This window comes from Heloderma suspectum, chromosome 3, assembly GCF_057233095.1.
Source record: "Heloderma suspectum isolate Gila_16-S chromosome 3, 16-S_ref, whole genome shotgun sequence".
Classification (NCBI taxonomy): Eukaryota; Metazoa; Chordata; class Lepidosauria; order Squamata; family Helodermatidae; genus Heloderma; species Heloderma suspectum.
This window is the reverse complement of record NC_139460.1, coordinates 212,206,962-212,228,851: the sequence shown is the minus strand read 5'-3', so window position 1 is coordinate 212,228,851 and position 21,890 is coordinate 212,206,962. Positions and strand designations below refer to the sequence as shown.

At 42.1% G+C, this 21,890-nt stretch overlaps 2 protein-coding genes and 1 long non-coding RNA gene across 5 annotated transcripts in view; 1 reads left to right on the top strand and 2 right to left on the bottom strand.

Moving 5' to 3' along the window:
• Nucleotides 1–1,641: 1,641 nt before the first annotated feature.
• On the bottom strand, nucleotides 1,642–14,746 carry KIFBP (kinesin family binding protein). The gene is made up of 7 exons (XM_084845438.1): nucleotides 14,261–14,746; nucleotides 10,498–10,596; nucleotides 8,294–8,373; nucleotides 8,027–8,210; nucleotides 6,775–6,859; nucleotides 5,813–5,922; nucleotides 1,642–3,869 (listed from the first exon to the last, which is right to left on the bottom strand). Exons 1-7 carry the CDS (start codon nucleotides 14,639–14,641, stop codon nucleotides 2,991–2,993), a joined length of 1,818 nt encoding a protein of 605 aa, XP_084701564.1. The 5' UTR covers nucleotides 14,642–14,746; the 3' UTR covers nucleotides 1,642–2,990.
• Nucleotides 14,297–17,331, top strand: LOC146350704 (uncharacterized). Its single transcript, XR_014789359.1, has 2 exons — nucleotides 14,297–14,539; nucleotides 15,469–17,331. It is a non-coding gene; the product is annotated as an uncharacterized LOC146350704 (long non-coding RNA).
• LOC146350703 (nucleolar RNA helicase 2-like) overlaps nucleotides 16,886–21,890 on the bottom strand; it is a 22,753-nt gene continuing 17,748 nt past the window's right edge. For all 3 annotated transcript variants that reach the window (XM_084845435.1, XM_084845436.1, XM_084845437.1), the window contains exons 11-15: nucleotides 21,638–21,711; nucleotides 20,592–20,751; nucleotides 20,087–20,221; nucleotides 18,975–19,019; nucleotides 16,886–17,155 (exon numbers count right to left, since the gene is read on the bottom strand). In XM_084845435.1, the coding sequence (XP_084701561.1) occupies nucleotides 16,961–17,155; nucleotides 18,975–19,019; nucleotides 20,087–20,221; nucleotides 20,592–20,751; nucleotides 21,638–21,711 (609 nt within the window). In that variant the 3' untranslated portion in view covers nucleotides 16,886–16,960. The remainder of the gene's footprint in view (nucleotides 17,156–18,974; nucleotides 19,020–20,086; nucleotides 20,222–20,591; nucleotides 20,752–21,637; nucleotides 21,712–21,890) is intronic.

The following is a 21,890-nucleotide window of genomic DNA, read 5'->3' as shown; positions in this document are numbered from 1 at the left end:
TTGATCCAAGGAAAAAGACTGGAAAAAGTCTTTTAAGCCATTAAGGGTGCAATCCTATGCAGGTTTAGACAGAGAAAAGGCCTACAACTCCCAGCATTCTCCAGCCAGCCATGCTGGGGAATGCTGGGAGTTGTAGGCCTTTTCTTCTGTCTAAACCTGCATAGAATGCTTCCTTTGCTCTTCAGACTCCCTGGCTTTCTGGAGCTGTCCGAGCACTTTTCTCATGCTGTGAGTGTGCCCCTCTCTTCCAGTGTGGGAACACTTGGGGTTTTCAACAAAGAAAGTGCTCTGGCAGCTTCTGCTGGTTGTGAATTTGACAGGCAACTAGGGGAAACCTCAGAGCTAATTAATGGCTACAAGCTCTGCCTTTGTATTGCAGTGTATGTATTGTTGAACTTTGGTGTTTAAGGGCACAATCCTATGGGGACAGGCGACCGGCCTATCCAAAGCAGGGCAGGAGAAGCATGGAAGGGATAATTCCCTCCACGCTTTTCCTGCCCTAAATTTGCGGCTAGACAGCCGATTTCAGCTGTCTAGCCGCGGGAAGGCAGAGCGGGGGAGGAGGCTGCCGGACGACACACAGGATGTGTCATACCAGCATTTCTGCCTTCCCTGCCCCAGAATGCCCCATTTTGGCCTCTCTGCACTCCTCTTCCAAGTGCGGAGCTTGGGCTGGGGGAAGATCAGTTCTCCAGGAACCGACCTCAGAGCACAGGTCGGTTCCCAGAAAACCAGATATCCTATGGCCATCTAGCTGCTGACATGTGGCCATAGGATTGCTCCGTAAGATGGATAGACATTTCGGCAGCTATACCAGTACAGGAGAATCACGTTCAGAGACCTTCTTCTTCCACGTCAGTTCAAACAGTTTGCAGGTCTTTTTAGTCAATTTCCGGGCTGCAATCATATTCAGCAAGCAGATGTGTACAGATTGCCGCTTGCATTCTTAGATGTGGTTGGTACCGGTGTAAGCATCTGACTCAAAGCCACCAAGGATGCCACTGGAGTGGTCAGAAGCCTGACATTTCTTGAGGTGGGTTGTTAGAAAGGGGAGACATCTCCAAGCCTCCAAGATGAGCAGATCGTTGACAGTACCTGCTCCGCTGACTTAGGCACCACCCACAGTGCCCATTGCCAGAGAAAAGCTCGGAGCCTTGCAGAATGATTACAGCACTTGTGCTTTGTAAAAGCTTGGCAAAAGGAGCACATGTCCACCTTGTGCCCTTCAGCAAGGTGCAAAAGGCAAAACTGTGGAAGTTTGACCCCACAGAGAACACACTTGTGGAAAGGGGTTCTGGAGGGCCATAAGCCCTCAGGCTGTCATGGAGAACACAAAGAAAAATAAAAAAATGCAAAGTCAAAGATAAGAAGGAGGAGAGAGAAAAATGAAAAAGATCCTAAGCTTGTTCTTTTTCCTGGTAAAGAACAATGGAGAAGCTTCCCAGCGAGGCTGCCAAAGTGGCGGTCAAAAGGGAACTGAGGAGTCAGGCGAGAACACAACCACTGGGCATGTGTAATGGGATAGTGGGGTTGGGTTCCTGTCAAAATTCCTCAGCTATCGAAGTTTCCTCACTGGAGCTCCATGCAGGCGCAGAGCCCATATGTGTGATGCACAGAAACCATAAAGAACCACCACCATTTCCTGGTAAAACTAGATGGGTGTTTATGGGGAAACCAGTAAGTGTCCTAACATATCCCCACAGAGTTCAGTATTCTATAGAGATGATATACATACCTTAAAGACATGCATATTTGAAGATCTGTACACATCTAATTTGTATTCCCGAAAACAATACAACAGTACCAAATGAAACTCCTGTCTTCTATTCATGTACCATACCTTATACTTATGACAAAGCTGATTATATTCTGCAGGGCTTAACTGAAAAATTGCAGAAGGCGGCATTGAGCACAAAGGTTAGCTTCCAGAGAACCTCAGCTTTTATTACTTCTAATCCTTATAGCTGTGAATACAAACTTCAAAGTGTGTAGGAAATGTCTTGTGATGCTGTAGAAGTGGAGGCATAGTTGAATTATTATTTTATTTTAGCATGTTTATACACTGGCTTATCTCCAAAGAGTTCCAGACAGCTTACAGCAAGTCAATAACTTAACAGTTAAATAAATTAAACTCCCAATGGTCGTAAGGTGGGGCTTTAGTGTTCTTTGTCTATACCTTTTTGGTCTTATACCTAGAATTATGCAAAACAAGTGCAAATGAATTATATAGGTCACAGAACTCAGGCTCTCTTTACATAATGTTTGGTTATCTTGGCGTAGACTTTTTATTTATTTCTTATTTTAGAATGGACTAAAGAGAGCCCTGATCTAAGAACTGATAGAATCCAGAGTGCATTTAAGACTGAAGAGAAAAAGCAGAGCTAGTCTACACTGCCAAGTCGGTCACAACACACACACAAACAAAAGAATGTCAAGAGAATGTACTACCAGGCATGTTTATTTACTGAACCCCTTTAAAGGGTTAAAAAAGGTACAACTGAACATATACAAAAATAAATATGACACCATTAAATGAGCGACCTGTTAAAAAAAACCTCAAGGGACAGTTGAGGAATCTAAAATTCTGCCTATACCACAGTACTTAAAGCCTATTTTGTGGGGATGGACTGGACTGTTAGCATAACCTACCCCAAAAGTTACCCATTGGAGGAAATTGTTGGAGAACAGCACGACAGTCAGAAACTAAACTGCATAGTGGATGGAGAAAAATAAGTCAGGAAGGTTTATATGTCAGTACAGAGCAAGCAATACAGTGCACCAGTTGGCCACTCGTATATTTAATATTGAATTGTGGGAGAACTACTACAGTTGACAGTTTTCCATTTGATACGGGCTCTATGCTGCCTGTCATAGTGGGAGCTCACAACAGAAGAAGATGCTGGGTTATTACAAGGCAACTTCCATAAGGGAAACCATCTCTTTGGACAGAGATCATGTTAATATTGCACATTTCCAGGGAAGGAAGATGTTTAGGTGAAAGTAGAAAGCTTCGCCCTTAGCCTTTCCATTCTTGTTGGAAGAAGACCAACCATTTCTTTACTGAGTTCTAACTCAGTTTCAATGGCCTGGACAGCCTCTGTGTGCTTCTCACAGTAGTCTACCAGAAATGAGTAATATTCCAATGACGTCTGCATGTTCTCCAACTGTTTCTTGCCATCTGAAGTAATAAGCTTGCCATAAAGGCGTGCAATATGAAACTTGGCCACCATTGCAGGGCGAAGAACATCCTCCTCCAGGGTCTCAGGGAAAACCTTATCAGGGTTCCTCAGTGAATCTAAAAAGAGTTCATAGAATTTTATTGCCAGCTGAGCAAGAAAATTTATTTTCTTTATTGTGTGGGAATCAAGCTCCTCTAGTCTATTACCAATGGCCACCTTTAAATCCATCATCTCATAGTAGGTATCTGCTAGTTCAAACTGAAGCTGCCTACTGAGGAGCAGATAATACTGAGGGTTTAAGCCTGCATATATTGGCTCCAGCATATCGATCCTACGCTTGTGCATCTTGCAACGCCTCTCATAATCATCTTCAAAGAAAGCCAGTACCTTGAACAAGGCACTATGGTCCTGCACAATTTCAATGTGGTCAGTGACATACCCATCTACCTGAAAGAACTCTTTAGCTTCATTGACATAATTCTGACCCACCAAGAAGACTTCCCTGGCTTCTTTGAAGTCTAATGGGAACACACAGCTCACTTTTTCTTCCGTGGCCAAAATAGAATCACATAGATCACTAGTTCCAAAGAGAACGGCCTTCTTCCTGCCCTTCTCCTTCTCGTCCTCCTCTTTTTTCTGCTGGGCTTTAAGCTCTGACTGCCTGTCCAGATCCAGCTCACCAATGTTGTCCTAAAACAAGAACACTCAGGTGTAAAATATTTTTGCCATAACAGGTTCAGAGATTAAATACGACCATTGATAAACTATTCACTTCCATAGGAGCAACCTCTGTTACTCCAGTGCTGCTTGTAGAATACAGAACCCCATCAGTTTTGGATTTCTAGGTTTAAATGCACCAATGCAGAATTTTTTAGTATGTCTATATAGCAGGAACATGTAACAGGTCTCCATATATTTTTATCTCATTTACGGCAGCAATTCAACAGAAACAAACTAAGCTTAAAGCACCAAGGAGCATATTACGGATTTTGCAACAATTCTCCAACCAGTTCTCTGGGGTAGTTTCCTTGACATCACTTAATTATTACAGAGCAAATGGTTTCAGGATTACAGCACAAGGGATTATATAGATACGAACATTAATTCTTGTTATTTGATTATTTTTTTTACCGCCGCTCCCCTAAATAGATTTTTGGTACTTCTTAGCTGCCATGTTTATATCTGGGGGTGGGTGGGTTATTCATTCCAACCTACTATTCACACCACAATGTATTGGATTGTAGGAATGGCTTTCTTGAACTGAAAGTCTCGACAACTCACATAAAAGCCTAACATGGCAGTCAATATTACACAGCCAATTTTTATCATGGGTCTGATGCTGAAATGGACATGTCACAGGGACACCTGGGAATACCTGCTTGCTCACCTGTCCTAACTGCCAAATATCTACCCTTTAACATGACAGTGGTAAGAAGAAAGCACTAAAGAGGCCAAAGTTGAACACCATGTAACAATGGGATGTGAACCAATGGCAGATTAGCTTTAGCAAAATGGATCTCTGCTTTCTTAGCAAGGTAATATATTCAGTTCCTAGAACTGAAACCATCTGGACACTGAGACAGTAAAGCATCAAGGTCTATCAAATAGTCAAGGTGATATGATCAGTCAGGTCTGGAAATCAGTAGCTGAAAGTAAAGGTATTTTGTTTATGACATTCCCATAAACTGAAAAATTTGGGAATGAACAAGATCTATCACCACCAATCCACACCTCTTTCCCTCTCCCCTCCTCCCTCTACCAGCTTTTTTCTTTTACTTTATGTTGTCTTTTTCTTGTTATGGTTATGTTTATTATGTTTATATAAACTAAAAATGAAAATCAATAAATATATTGATAAAAACAGTTGGTGATCACAAGATTTAAGTGCTTTACTGCCCAGGCAGAAGACTGCTAGCAGTTTTAGAAGGTAAGAATAGGTTCCAGCACTCAGCTGAAGTTGGCTTCCATCTTTGTACATGCAGCAGCTTTGATTTGATTTAATATACTCTAGAGCAGGGGTGAGGAAGCAGGAATGTGCAGAGCCTCCCCAACTGGCCTGTAGCCACCCTCCTCACAGCAATTAGACTTGAAAAAAAGCCTCCCATTGGACAGAGTGGGAGGCTTTTTTCCAAACCTAAATGAAGCAGGGTTTTCAGAGGTGGTTACAGCTAGGGAAAAAGGGTTAATCTTCCCCACCCATTATGACCACTTCCCCCCTCATGTCAGTCAGGCTGAGAAAAAGCCTCTCACTGGCTCCAATGGGAGACTTTTTTCAAGTCTAACTGCTGCATGTGTGAGGGGAGAGAGCCTGGTTGTGCACATGCAGTGCGTGCAAATGTTATGTGCAAGAATAAACAGGTGCATGCGTGTTTTGTATTACGTGCAAAAATTTATGGGTCTGTTTGTATGAGAAAGAATGTGTGTGGACGGCCTCACCCACTTTTTCCTGTGGCGCCAGCCAACACTGGTACGCAGCTCTCAGAAGACACGCCATGAGGGAATGAAGCCCTTGGGATGAAAACAGCTCCCTACCCCTGGTCTAGAGTCTCAGCATCACTAACAGCCGCACAACCGTTTGGGGTTAATTACTATTGCAAACATTAAATGGTTATTTGCACTCATTTCTTGATTACCTCAAGCAACTTCCGGGCTCCCTGCAACACGTTCAAGCAGTACTTTATCCAACATCTGGCAATTTCAGCTTTCCTCTGTCGAAGATCTTGTTGATCTTGTTCTGTTTCATCTGAATTAAAATATTACGACCGATTTATTAGACTAGAGGTAATTCCTGATGGAGGGCTCTTAGCACTACCAGTCAAAAGATATTGTGCAACTATTCCACCTTTTCCTCTTTAATGGATTTTTTTGTGGAAAGTAAGAAGATGGAAGCAACGGTGGGAAAACGTGGAAGCACTACAAAATAAAGACAACGATGTCTGACCCCCCTGTAAAATTCCTTGAATGAGGCGGAGTGAATACAGGCTTGTCTGGAAGTGCTCTAGTTCACAGCTAGATTTTGAAAAGCTTTCTTAAGAAAGAAAGATTAGCCACCCAAAGTCCTTGTGGGGTGTGCATGCGTGCGCGCGCTTTACCTGAGTGCATGCACGTATATTTCTTGGACCACCATCAGTCTGCCTTCTGTGAAATGAGTATTTCAGTTTGTCTTGTGTGAAATGGGTGTTGGAGCAGAAAACTGTGGGTTCAAAGGAGTGGTTTTGTGTTTTGGAGCTCAGACCCCACCTCTGCCTTGTACTTAGGTTCTTGGGCAAGTTACTTTTCGTTTAGTCTCATTATTTTGCCTTCTGGGAAATGAGTGTGTTATGACTGGCCACATCCACCATGGCAGCTATTTTGTGAGACTGCCCACCAACTTTTCCAACATTCCAAATGTGTTCACTGGCCCCAGAAGGTTGGAACTTTTGTGGAAGTCCCACAAAATCAATGGGGCAATGAAACTGATTAGACCAGATCACATGAAGGGAATGAAAGGAAGTTCCGTTACTAAAACTCTGAATAGCAAGCAGACCATTTAACATCCATATTAACCCATTTAATTCAAAGCCACAACAGTTGAGACTGCAATGAGATGACTTACTGTCCTCTGCAGATGGCACTTGTCCAGCTTGGCCAAAGATGACACTGGCAGCTGCTAAACAATGCCTGGATTCCATGAAACATTGCTGTGGGGAGAGGGCATGGTGGCGTTTGTTCCTGGCAAGTAACAAGCCACTACTTGCACTTAGTATTTAGTATTTTAGTATAAATACTAAAAAGTTATTGAATATTATTGTTTTGAAATGGGATGCCTGAACATGTGGTTGCTGAAAGATCTAGGGACATAATCTGACAACACTGTACAGGAGGAAATCTGAAGGCAAACACAAAATTGTTTCTCTGGGAGTTCCCTCACAAGACACACAGCCACCATAGCAAAACTGAAGCATAACATTGTAAGTTCCTTCCACACTCCTCACATGGAACATGACTGAAGGGAGGGAGATGGAAATAGCAAGGCAAAGGAGGAGAGGGGAGAGAAAGAGCAAGGCTAGAAGCTAGAAAGGGAGAGAAAGAAGACTGTCCTAACACTTTAAGGACTTTATTTTAAAAAATGTTTTGAAGAGGGCAGGGAGTGAGGAGCGCAGTGGGCACTGCTGGAGGTCCCTGTGAGTTCTATGGTGCCTGTGGGCCCCATGTTGGGTATTCCTGGCCTAGAGCTTTTTTTTTTTTTAAAGTTGACTGAGCATAGGGTAAACAATATTTTAGATGTTAAAACTGTATCAGTTGTAGGGTTATAGTATTCCAAGGATGCTATATATCTATTGCACACTGGACCCTTATTCTTAGAATCTGCCATGCATATATGCAGAGACCTGGCAGCCTGTTCCCATGGTAAAGTCTGGCCAACTCACTCTTTTAAAGGCAGAGAATGGGTTGAATCTAGAGTTTGCCTCCCTGAGCAGGAGCACTCCCTAGGCGATCTTCACCAATTCCCCTTCCCCCTGCAGCTCCCATCATCATCTCCCATGCTGTCCCAGAGGGTCCCCAACCCTCTGGATCAGACTGTTTGGAGGCATATGGGGCTGCAGGGGGAGGTAGAAGAAATTGGCAAAAATCACCTACTCACCCTTTTTGCCTGCAGAAACCCTTCATCGGAGCAAGTTCTGGATCCAAGTTGAACTTAGGCCCCACTGATTTAAACAGGAAATGAGTTCAACTAAGTCTAGATCCAACCCAATGGCAGCCACTGAGGGCCACGCCACAAGTGTGATAGCTGATCAATCAGCAATTCTGACTATGGTAGCATCTTGACAAATTAGGTACACAGAAGACAATATTTAAGCAATTACCTTTGTGAGATAATACTGAGACAAAGTAGCTGCATTGAGAGCCCATTCTACTGGATAGTAGCCACTATACTCAAGTTGCCGTTTGAGGGTGGTATGGCAATACTGCGCAGCCTTCTCAATCATTTCCAGATGTTGGTAGACTTGTGCCAGATAATATAGCGTATGAGTATAGACCTTCTCAAATCTGGGGAAACAGGGGGTTTAGATTTAATTTTAAGACAGACACTCTCCCACTCATCTCCACCTTCTGCTTTAATCAACACACACCTTTTTGATCTCTCTTGGTCAGAGAGTTTCTCTTCTTCAGTCATAAAGTGTTCATTGGAATCAAGTGGAGGATTCCCATTCTGCAAAACATAACATATATTAGAGATAGTACATTCAGTAACTTTGTGCTCTCTCTACTGGATGCATTTTGGTACTGCACAGAACGTAAAGCTAAAATAAAGCACCTTAAGAGGCCTGAAATGTTCTTATTGCACAAGACATCTAAGTTCCAGACATCCAAGGTAGTTAAATCTGGATACCACTTAAAAATGCTTCCCTACTGTATGGCAGAAGCAGTTATTTATTTATTTCATTTTATTTCTATACCACCCAATAGCCGAAGGCACGCCTAACCCTACATACTTCTAAAAACCTGTTTCTACACTCAAATAGTTAACTATTCTGGAATCAGCAGAACTGTTTTGTAGTGTTGATAGTAAGAGAGGGAATTTTTAAACAAATAAATATCAGTAATGGTAACAATATAGAAACAAAGAAGTCAGAAACTCTGGAAGAATACCCTTTCCTTTTAAAGAGGAAAAATATTACAAATCACATTTTAATTATGGGTGTGCAAACACACTCCAGTAAGCCCCTCAAATTAATTGGGCTTTCCAAGAACCCAAATACCTCAAGAAGCACCTCCTCCCATACCATTTGCCTGTGAATTAAGATCGTCAAAAAAAACCCTTCTGAGTACCATCAGTTGGTGAGGATATTAAGTAGGTATAATGGAGAGGACCTTTTCTGTGGTGGTGCCACAACTTTGGGATATCCTTTCCAAGGAAGTTTGACTGGTGCCACACTACAATCTTTCTGGTGCCGGGTCAAAACATTTTTATTTGGCCAGGCATTTTAACTTGGTTTTATTGCTTCTGTTCTGCTTGGCAATTCATTCTGCTTGTTCCCTTCAGTCGTATTTTTATGTGAAGGTTGATGTGTTATGTTATAAGATTTTTATTATTGTATGCCACCCTGGAATCCATCAAGAGGAAGGGCAAGTTAGGGATTTTTAAAATAGTGTTCCAGTGGAATGCCTGAAGTGGAAATAATTATCATTTTTAACCCTGCAGAACTAGGGGAGCTGGATCCTCCAATCAGGCATGACCTAGTGGGATTGGACACACCGGTAGGAACAAGAATTTTGAGACTAGGGAAATGGCCAGTTGAGCATGCAGAGGAGCACCTAGGGAGATGGGCCACTGGCAACAATCCAGGAAAGTGTAGGTAAGAGGCGAGAAGTGGGAGAAGTTTTCCAATCTATTCCTGGTAAACAGAACCATCAGAACCTACAGTGGATTTTTTTTTAAAGTAACAGGCACTTGATCCCCAGACCTTTCTCCACAGTATCATTTCTAGTTAAGGCAAATTCAGTTAAATAAGGCCAGAACAACATTTAACATGAAGCAACTGAAGTATCTTCACCATCACTTTTTAGGACTTGCCAAAGTGCAGCATTCCACTGTTTTCATAAAAGCTGTGTCAGGGGATTTAAAAACACTGGAAATGTCTCCTGAGGCAGCTGAGAGTATAAATAGTGCCTCAGAGACTGTAACAAAGGCCCCATTGTGCCAATGCTATTGCACAGCAGAGGCAACAACTTAGAAGGCTGCTTGTTATGCATAAAGGGTTTAGCTTATTATGTCCTCCTGATATACAGAAAAATCTTTTTGGACAACTAGATGTGCTTGCTTCTGTGCAGAATTACAGCCAGACAAGAGGTATAAGTTTTAAAAAAGACTATTCTAATGCAATCAGTAACAATAATAATTGAAGTGTCATTAAGCTGTTTTATAGATGCTTTATGTGGTTATAGTGATAACACAATTTTCATTTTGTACTGATGCTCATATTCTAATCAACTGTTTGCACTAATCATTCTGCTTAAATGCTAACCATTGTTGAAGTTATTTAAAAGTGAAATTACAATAGTAGATGTATTTCAGGTGGCATGAGCTACTATCAATTTTCAAAAGAACAGCATCCAAGAGGAAGACATTCAAATATCCTGGCTACACATTTTCTCAAAAAGTGCTCCACGTTTCATAACATAAGATAGGGCCATCAATTTTCAAAGCCGAAGAACAATGCATCCAGAAAACCTGTCTATTATTTCATGACTGCAGCACACCACATCAAAATGTGCAATTGTGGCATCCAAGGCATATTGCAGAGACATAAGGCAAACTCATTCCATACGTTACCTCTTTCATGTACTGATTATACAAAGCCTCTGCAGATTCCAAGTAAGTCTGAGCTGTTTTAATGTCATCTCTTTCCGACCACAGAATACCCAGATTATTCTACAAAATAAGAGGAGATGAAATTGTTATTTTTAAAATAATGAATGGCACAAAGAGAATGAAATACTCATTCACTGAACTGACTTTGGAAGAACACAGGGCCACTCTGGAACTACTAATAAAAGAATTACACTAAGTGCAAATACTAAAATTGTTAGAGCCTTCCCCAACCTGATGCCTTTCAAATGTGTTGGACTACAACTACCATCATCCCCAGTCAGCATAGCCACTGGCGCCAGGCTGGGGAAGGCTGCCTTAGAGGCAACTCCTGGGAAGCAAACCAGTGACTTGTGACACATTATCTCAATATAATCCACCCTTTTCAGGTGCTAAAAACAGAAAGGGATTCAAATTTGTCCACAAGGTTGTATTGGATACCCTTTGCAATCCCATACGCCTAAAACCCAATTGGGCAGAGGGAGCCACTACCACAGTCCTAATTTTAACCACTCGCCCAGTCACCACAGGAGACTAAGGGTGCAATCCTATGCGTGTTTAGGCAGAAAGAAGTCCTACAACTTGTAGGACTTTTTTCTGTCTAAACACGCATAGGACTGCACCCTAAGAATTTCATCCAGGGGAGTGAGTGGGCTGCCGGAAGAGGGATGGAACTTGCTCAGAACCTCCCCCAGCAACCTGCTGTGTTTCTATGCTGGGCATGTAGGAGGGTGCTTTGCCTCCTGTCCACCCAGCGCAGCAACCAGTGGGGCTGCCATGGGAGGGGCAGAGTGCTTCATCCCTCCTTAAGCGGCCCACTGTGTGCCACACTGGATGTATGGGAGGGGAAGCTCCCACCTACATGTCCAGTATAGAGACCAAGAGGGATGGTGGTGGAGGGAAGGAGTGCTACTATCCTCCACCGCCAGCCTGGTGTTTCTATGCTAGCAGGTGGCCTCATGTGTGTCTAGCACAGAAACATGGTGTTCTAGTGGCAGAAAGACAGGGCGATTCATGCCTTCACCACCAGCCCATAGAAATTCTATGCTGGACACTTAGGAGATGAAGCCTCCCTCCTATCCTTATCCCACCTATGTTTCTTTTTTGTTTAATTAACTTTGAGACTTGGGTCTATAGAACTCATGGCCAGTTTTTAATAAAGTTCTCAATTCAACCTCAACAGTAGGGAATGCTGCATCAGCTCTAAAATGTTTTAACTGCTGCCACTAGAATAAATCCTCTCTACCTAAAAGAAACTCAGTAGGCTGGTTCCTATGGTGCAGGCCTGGGATTCACACCACCACTAGAGACAACCTTTCAAGCTGAACAAAAAGTAAGATGTTCATTAATTGAAATTATTTTCAAAAGTGAATAAAATGTCACTCTTCAAATAATACATTGAGATTGCATAAAGGTTCTTAAATTAAATATGGTTGCTTACTATTCCTAAGCTGAGTCTTTCCCAGATAAATTAAATCTCAAAAGGTGACAGTCTGAAAATCTTTTCTTTCAGACTCTGTCCCACAAACAGGAACAGTTTTAGGAAGTTCCCTAAACTTCCTTACAAACAGGAATAGATGTTTTACACCAATTTTCCTCTGCCTCCAGTGTTTCTTCTGGGTTCTAGGATGAATCAGATGTTTCAGGGATTAGTACAACTTCCTTCTGTTCAGACATAAAATAGGAACTTAAAAAGCATTACGTATATCTCGGTTCGCTCATAAAATTATCATGATTGGCATATTAAATTTAAAAGTATACTTTATTCGGTCAATAATTTCAGATTTACTAACAGTTTACTTTTTAAAGTTTTTAATTTAAAAATTTTTATGAGCAAACCAAATTATACGTAAGATATGTTCCTTTGGGCCTCAGCTCCCATTAGCTTCAGGCAGCATGGCCAGTGGTCAGGAATGCTGGATGTTTTAGTCCAAAACTTCTGGAGGACACGAGGTTGGGGAAGGTTGTTCTAAAACAACAACGGGGCTTTAGATCTGTAAAGAGCACTAAAAATCAGGACTGCTTATTTTGCAAGATTTCCTAAGATTTCCATTTTTCCAGGGAAAACTGGCTTCAAACTTCCTGGAAATGTTGTGTCTCAAGCCACACCATTAAAATCTGTGAAGGATATGGACCTGATGAATATCAAAATGTCTTCCCCTGCCATTGCTGCTGGCCCATAGCAGCTTCCACACTGCAATGGTAACTAATCAAAGCTGAGAGCACTTGAGGAGACAATTTTTTCTTTTCACTGCTTGAAGTGGAAACATTACTGCCTTGCAACAATTATTCCAGGGGATGGCCTGCCACCACCATCTCAGCCCACACTAGTGTTTTTCCTTCACCCCTCCCACAATGTTTCCCACCACTGCATGGCAGTGCATTTCACACATGCATGCACACCGCCCCCTCTCTCAGCATCTGCACTCTCTCTTTTTTCCTTCTGGCACCAAAACCAGAAGAATAGACACATGGCTACAAAAAAAAGCAAGGGAACACAGAAAGCACCCTTGTGGACAAAGCACAAAAACAATGTTATAACAACATATCTCTTGGCCTGCTCTCTCATCTTTTAGCAAGTACAGTTGCTACAGGCCATGTTAAGTTTGCCCAGGCTTGAAAACGCAGATATGATAGTCCTTTATGCTATGGCACCAAATGGTAGAGCCAACTTTTCTTAAGGCTTTAAGACGGTGTTAATACTTCTATAAATATGAGAACAGAACCACAATGTTCACATGTTTTGTTTCAATTATTGGTTGCTGTTTTTTAGTATTTATTTTTATTTAGTACCTTTCTGTACTGCCCAACAGCTGAAGCTCTTTTAGTATAACACTATGATGTGATAGAACTCTGGAGAGGAAGAGAGGCTAATTTTGAAATGCAGTTGCATGAGTACTACTATAAACATGTCTGGGAAATTCAAAGTTTACTCTTACAAAACAATATAAACACTCTATCAGTGTCAAAATCCCACTAACGTCCTTCGCCAGAAAGAACAATTGGACACTGCAAATAATACACATTTTGACATGCACCTGAACTGATGTCAAACGGCTTATCTATTCTGATCAAGCAATATAACCCACCCAGCTACTGAACCTCATGAAATCTAGAAACGTGCACTATTTCTCTCCTAAGGATACATGTACATAGCATATATCTCAACAACAGGGTTTAAAGTGTGTGTGGGCACAACTACCCTGTTTTATGGTTTATAAATATGGCGCTATCACTTGCCTCTCCAGTCTTTACGGTTAGAGGAGCTGCCCAATGCGCTTGGCCGTGGCTGTGAGAAAACCTTAGAACAGCTTTTCCCAACCTGGGCCCCTCCAGAGGTGTTAGCCTACAACTCCCAACATCCCCCAGCCAGCCTGGGCCCCTCCAGAAGTGTTGGCCTACAACTCCCAGCATCCCCCAGCCAGCCTGGGCCCCTCCAGAGGTGTTGGCCTACAACTCCCAGCATCCCCCAGCCAGCCTGGGCCCCTCCAGAGGTGTTGGCCTACAACTCCCAGCATCCCCCAGCCAGCCTGGGCCCCTCCAGAGGTGTTGGCCTACAACTCCCAGCATCCCCCAGCCAGCCTGGGCCCCTCCAGAGGTGCTGGCCTACAACTCCCAGCATCCCCCAGCCAGCATGCCGTGGGTTGCGGCCAACACCTCTGGAGAGGCCCAGGTTGGGAAAGGCCGCCCTCGACTACGACCAGAAGCACAGCCAGCCCTTCCCCACCTGGGCTTGTATGTAGAGGGAGACGCACTCCCGGGAGAGGCGGTGCCGCTCCAGCAGCTGTAGGCACTTCACCAGGTGCTCCTCGCCGGCGGAGCACTCCTGGGTGTCCGTGTGGTTCACCCCCAGCTCGTACTCGACCGCGGCCAGCCGCACGGCGCGCAGCCGCTCCCTCCCGTCGTCCTCGCCAGCGCCCGGCGCGCCTTCGGCCTCGCCCGCCTCCTCGGAGCCCAGCAGCTGCTTGATGCCTTCGAGCAGCTCCCGCGCCCCGTACTTGGAGCGGTAAGGCTCGGTCTCCGGGTCCTTCTTGGACTCCACATACGAGAGATTGACGGCGCTCCGGAACTTCTCGCAGAGCGAGGCCCACTCGGCGGGGGTCGCCATCTTCTTCCTTTCCCCCACTCCTCTCTCCTTGTTCCGCTGCTTTGTCCTCGCGCTCAGTCCGTTGGCTGTATCGGTGTCCACCCTAAACTCTCCCCGCAGTACCTCGCATGCGCGGACAGAGACACGCGCGAGCGCAACGGAACGCGCCGCCGGCTCCAGCCGCCATGACGGTGTTCCCTTAGTTAAAATGGAGGCCTGATGGACAGGGACCGTCGTCCGCAGCAGTAGCTGGGGACCCGGCCGAGGCAGGAGAGCGAGCTGAAGCTGTCAGGAAAATCGCTGCCTTGCCTCATAGAAATGCGTAAATGTGGCTGCTCAGAAACCTGGGATTCAGCATCCACATTACATTTTAAAACTTAGAACTCGCTTCCAGCCCTGACCAAGGAATTCTGGTTCTGTGAGAGAAGGCAGGCAAAGGATTGCTGACATCCTCACCAAACAAGAATTCTCACATCTTTGGCAGATGTGGGGAGTAAGCCAGTTTATTTATTACATTTATATACCACCTTTTTTTCCTCCTCAAAGACCCCAAGGCAGCATACATAATCCTCTTCCATTTTAGCCTCGCAACAACCCTGTGAGGTTGGTTGGGCTGAGAGTCTGTGACTGGCCCAAAGTCACCCAGTGAACTTCTATGGCCGAGTGAGGACTAGAACCCAGATCTCCTGACTCCCAGTCCAACACTGTAGCCACTACACCACACTGGCTCTGTTAACTTGAAATAAAACTGGTATGGTTGTAGTACTAATAGACTGAGACAGTCTCTTACCAAAGACACTTCTTCCAGTGCAAAAAAAATATTAATGCTTATTTTTTCATATCCCCAGCAGGGCCAGCATGAAGGGTAAGCATGTCTGGGACCATAGTTCAGCCGGGGTCAACTGACAAGAGCCCCGTGGACTTACTCCTCTTCACAATTGCAACCTCCTTGTTCACCTGCCCCTAGCCCAAACAACAGTGGTGATGAAAAGGAGGTGTAATAGACGTCACTACCTGCTTACTCACTCTCCAGCTGTCAGGTAAGCAAGTGGTAGCAGTGGTGAGAAAGCAGATGAGGAGCAGTAGTAACTAGTGACAATGGTGGTGAGAAGGTAGTCTTACTGAGGGAGGGGGCATATTGAGGGTATCTTGCCCAAGGACCCTGAAAAACCTGGAACTGACATTGCCCCACCGATTAAGAGTCGCTCAAAATAAAAACTCACTGAAGAAAACATCTAGTATTAACTTTCCCATCTAGTAGTAGCCAATATTAACTCTTCCCCAACTGGATCATTTCCCTTATATGAAAATTTCATTTTTATACTGTGACCACCTACCTAGTTTGAACATCTAGCATGTAAAAGAAAAAAAGTGGGTAGCTTTTATGACCTTTTTCCTTCACTTCTTGGGCAAATTCTTCATCCAGGAATTTTGAGTACCAGAACAGAATGTAGATTAGTCTTTCCATGCAAAAATCCACTCCTGGTTATCACAACCTTTCTTCATTTTAGCTGTATTGCAGTATTATTAATTGGGCAGGTGTGGGTCACTTTGTTGCTGCTTTTGTTAAATAATTGGATGTCAGAAAACCTTGCTCATCTACTGCAAGTCACCCAGCAGTCTTCAGCTAGATCTTCCACCCATCCCTGATTAAACTGGCATTTCAGACAAAGATAGTTAATTGAGAAGTGTAGGTGAAGTGTTCCTTTGATTTGCTACCACCATCTCCTTCAGCTACTGAACTTAACTTGGCTAGTCACTCTGTCAAAGTAGCTTAGCAAATAAAAGTCCACTCACTCCATTACAGGAAGGGTAGGATAAACATGTTACAAATAAGGGACTATATCACAGAAAAGTAAAATAGTAACAATAGCAGTAATGTTTCAGGTGCATCCAACCAATTACCAAAGAATTCCAGGTATGTAGGACTGTAACAAGGTTGGTTCCATGGGCTGTAAAAATGTCTTTACAATTATGTGTAAGTTGTTTTTAGTTCTATCCCTGCCACACTATACTCTGTTCATTTCTTTTGCATTTAACAGCTTTGAATTTTCACAGTAACTCTAACTCAAGGTAGTTACTAGGTTTGTGATGCTAGTGCCAACATGAAAAGTTGTGATGATAGTAGAGCAGGCCTTATGCCTAAGCCCTTGTAGTGATATTCACAACTAGGACACTCCAGTTTTGTTCCTTGTATGTTGACAAGTTTAACAGTGAGAATTGTATGAATGAGACAAATCCAAGCTGGTAATAAAAGCACGTAGGAAAAGTGTAAATCAACTTTACTTTTGATAAAACAAGAAATTTAGTCCCATTTAAATATATGACATTAACGAATGATCAAAAAGCCCGGTCAAAGCTTCGTTTTTGGCCCCTGTTTCTGAATCTGTCGTGCCTATTAAAGCCGCCACCTCGTCTTCCGTTCCTGAATTCTGAGCCACTGCCACTTCGGCCACCCTCACGTGGCGATTCTTCAAGTTCAGGCAATTCTGTTGCCACAGAAAGTTGCCAGCGTCTTGTGTCTTGCCATGTTTGCTAATAAAAAACAAGCTGCATGTTACTTTGGTTATCTCTAGAGTCAGCACTGAATTTACAAGCCTGCATGGTGACCAATGTTTAATATCCCAACAGAAAATAAAGGATAAAAAATATGAGCTACACAGAACATAAAATGCAAGACAAGTCATCAAATCTTATTTATCTCACACCTTGTGTCTCAAGTAAAAAATAAGTACGTTACTCTTTAAACTTGATCTATATTATACTAAGAGATGAGTTTCTTTAAAAGGCATTTCAAAACTTCCCAAAGCAAGCATTTTTAAAACTATGACTGCTTTCTCTGGTAACAGTTTAAAGCAAACACTGAGAGAGCAAGGTCACAGTATTAAATGCTTTTGCAAGTTTGAAATGCCTTTAAAATCATTTACAGCTGATTGTTGTATATTACAGTAAAAGAGGAAAGAGCAAAATGTCTATTTAACCCTTACACAAAAGTGTTTAGGCAATATAGAGGTCATTCACTTCATCCTCTTTGAAGTGAATTAAACTGCCTCTAAGCTAATCCTGAAATATTAATTTTATCCACATATGATAAAGAGTTGTGCTAAAATGAAATCAAGGCACTGGCAAGAGGTATTGCAATAATAAAGGAGAGTACAATCAAGCCATCTCACCCTGTTTATATGAGATTGTACCATGCCCGGTTTAGCTAAATTTCTTATTTATTAAACTCACAATTCTGCTCAGAATCAAAAAGGTTTCAACTCTTTCCAAGGTATTAATTGTGTATGACTGGTGTAGAGATGGGGGTTACAATCTACCATCAATGTATCCTTCACTCCATCACTCACTCCTAAATCAACCTAACTTGAGGCAACAGAGGCTCCTCACAACTTATTTGGGAATGGGGGAATACCAGCCAAGCTCCCAGTCTTCAGTGGTCACGCAATTAGCCCGTCCTCCCCTCTTTACCTCACATTAACCTACAGTCTTCTCCAACCTGGTGTCCTTCAGAGGTTTTGGCCTACAACTCCCATCACCCCAGCCAGCATGGCCAGGAATGCTGGGAATTGTAGTCCAAAACATCTGGAGGGCACCAGGCTGGGAAAGGCTGAGAATAACCCAAATGGTCTAGGCAGCATGGAAGGAATTCTATCCCTTGGTTGGTACAGGAATCCAATGCAGCCCAGGTTTCCAAATTAATTAAGGTTATTAAAGAAAAATATAAATGGGAAATAGGAGAAAGAAAGAAAGTAAAATAAACGAGCATGCTGATCTACCTAAATCTAAACTGAGCAATTCAACATACATTTACATGAGACTATGTCACAGAATAAGGATCACTCAGTAATTCTTGGGGCCTCTTGATATGGTCAGAGTGTGACAAAAACACAGGAACAAATATTCTGTTTTATGCTATCTAATCAGGGGGATCATGAGTAACAGCTGAGGGGTTATTTGCCAATGGGAAATAACCTATTGTCCAAGATAGGGGAAAGGTGCACAAAGGCAAGTTATGTCAAAGAAAAGAGGTAGCGAAGGCCAGGGATCACCTCAAGAAGGTGAGAAATGGCAAGCATGTGGCTAGTATTTTCCTGCGAAACAATTGTATTTAAAGGAGGCTTAGTACATGATTTAGAGGGATTCATGAAATGGTGTCTAGTTATTCTGACCAAGTGTATGGGAATCTTCAACGCCACAACTGAGATCCCTGGGTTTTAGTGCTAATTCAAATGCAGCCATCCCATTTTAATGGAATTTTATTTTGATGGTCAAGGTTGTATTTTTTTTCACTTTAGTGAAAAACATCATAACCATTAACATAATAGTAACATGAGCAGTAGTAGGACCTTACCTGTATTTTGCTTAGTTCAGCTACAGGTATATCAAAACACACACCCTACATACAAGAGAGATAACATTTACTGTCAGTTATTTAACAAGTGACGCTTTGGAAAATAAGACACTTATTAATTCACATGTTAAGAAGCACAACACTCAAGCAGCAGTAAGAAGTGCCTATTCTTTTACAAAGCTACCTACTAAATTTGATTTATTCAAAGGAAGATTATAAAAGAAGGGCTAAGTGAGCTAGTTCATGTATTGGTGAATGCCATATACTTTAGAGACCAGTGTGAATAACAAAAAAAAGGACTATTTTGTCTCAGGATAATAGTGGATGGTTTGTGAATAATGGAAGTCAAATGGAGAAGCATGAAAGGATTAGTCACTCATTAATGCTTATCATAAGTGATCAGCTGTATTAGATTGATTGATTGCATTTATACCCTGCCTTTTTTCCTCTTGCAAGGAACCCAAGGCGGCTTACATTATCCTCCTCTTCTCCATTTTATCCTCACAACAACAACCCTGTGAGGTGGGTTGGGCTGAGAGTCTGTGACTGGCCCAAAGTCACCCAGTGAGCTTCCATGGCCGAGTGGGGACTAGAACCCGGATCTCCCAGCTCCTAGTCCAACACTCTTGCCACTACACCACGCTGGCTCTATTACAAACTTTCTATTAGAAAGTTGTCCTGCAAAAATGAGTCTACAAAAAAGTGCTTTTTTATTTTTAGTTACAATATAAATGAAATGAATAATCAGCTTTGCTTTTGGACTTTTACACTTTAAAACATGCTTTATAATCCTCATTCACAGTCATCCTGAGTACATCAGGAATGTTCCTATTTACAGTGTTAGAAATCTGGGAGGGTTGAACAACTGGGACTTGTTCAGGGTCACCCTAAGCAGCGAATCAAACACAGATTCTTCCTCTATCTTCCCAATAGAGGTCCAAACCCTATCCTGGGATAACACTATTAACACTGTCTGATGTTATAAGAACCTTCCCCTCATCCCTTACCATTTTGGTTTTCAAGTGCAAGACTTGAAAGGGGGGGGGGGGGATAAATGCTATAAAATGCTCAAATAGCAGGATCTACAAAATGTACGGGACAATATTTCTTACCATCTTCCCCTTGAGTAAACGCATTCTATTCACTTTGCTGTCAATGTCCTCACCCAGCTGCTCTTTCAGACCTCGCCAAGCATAGCCAATGGTGTGCATTTCTACTGAGCACTGAAGTGTCATGGTCACAAAACCCTTTAAAAGAAGCAGTGATACATGTTTATAATAAAATAACTTAAGACTGTTAATAGTTAAAGAGTTTTGACAAAGACAGAACCATTTTTCAGCCAAAGCCTGTAAAAACTTTTTTCCTTAGACACATATTGTAAGACAATCAAATGATTGATAATTAGACCTATATAAAATACAAGGTAGCTCCTTAGAGTGGAGGACGTTCTCCTTAGAGAGGAGGATGTTGCATACTGATATGCAAACATACAATACATGCATGAAAAAATGTGATTCATGGGTGTTGTCATACAAGTCTTGAGGATCCCTTTCAGGGAAGTTAGAAAGATTAGGATATGCTTAAATAGTCCTTTGACTATGTAAACATTCTATTTACCGCATCAGAGTTGAGTAAAGAACGCTGTTCAATAGAAGTAGCTCCTGAAATGTGAGCCAGTGCTGCAGCTAGAACTTCCACTGCTCCCTTTTCCTCTATCAGTCTTTCAGCAGCTTGTCTGAAGTAGTCAATGGCAGATGGAGGAACAGAATCCAAAAATCTGAATAAAAATTTTTAAAGTCAGTGTACATAAAACTACTGAGACAAAGCCTGTACATTTCATGAACATATGAATTATCAAAGTAAACACAGCTGAAATCCAAAAAACAGTAGAGTAAGCCCCATTGAACAGTGAAACTGACTTCTGAATAAACAAGATTGCAGCTTTGGAATCTTAGATTCTACTCTGCCCAGCTGACAAAATAATTAATTATCATGCTGCAGAATGCAATTTCCTAACCAGAATGTACAGCAATGTTATTGTCCCCTTAAGTGAGCTAAAGAGAAGGTGGTTAAGTAAAATCTTAAATCTGTAATAAAGAAAATATTCCCCATGATGTACAAATACAGTTGAACACCTAAAGGAAGGACTTAAAATGATTTCACTGCATTTACTGGACACTCTGCCACAACCTGTTCAGATTTATGTAAACATCCCTTTTCAAAGGGCCTGTAAGAGTGTTAAAATAATAGAATTTAAGTGTTGTGCTCCACATACTGTCAAAGTGATGTACTCTCAAAATGTATCATATGTGACAATACAGACAGGAACTGCAATATTGCTAATAAACTTTTAATGTGTCGTTTAATGTTCTAAATTAATGGTATTTCCATTATCAAGATGTCATTTGGAATAGAATGTACTTTGTTGTTACTTGGAAGGTAAATTTCAATGATGTTGTATATGTGTCTACAGCAAGATGGCCTATAGCTTTATGTTATGCAAATAAAAACTGGTTAATCAAATCAACAGACACATACATTGGTAATCAAGGAAAGCAGTAAACACAAATCCCCTAGAACTGAGATGTTTCAGTGAGAAGAGAGAGAGAGACCAACATTAACTTTAAGGCTTAATTCCAAATATAAACCGTAAATAAACATACCTGATTGCATCTTTACTGGAAGCTTTAATGATGTCAGTTGCTGTAGGAACACCTACATGTTTAAATGTAATCCCCTGAAGTTAAAGGACACATTGCTAAATTAATAGAAGTTGGTCACAAAACTAGCTGTGCTAATATTTTAATCTTAACTGTGAATAGCACTTAAATGTCTACAGAGTTTTTCAATTTATAAAATGCTTAAGAATGTTTTTATCATTTAAATAAAAGGTACCCGTAGAGATGCATGCTGTGG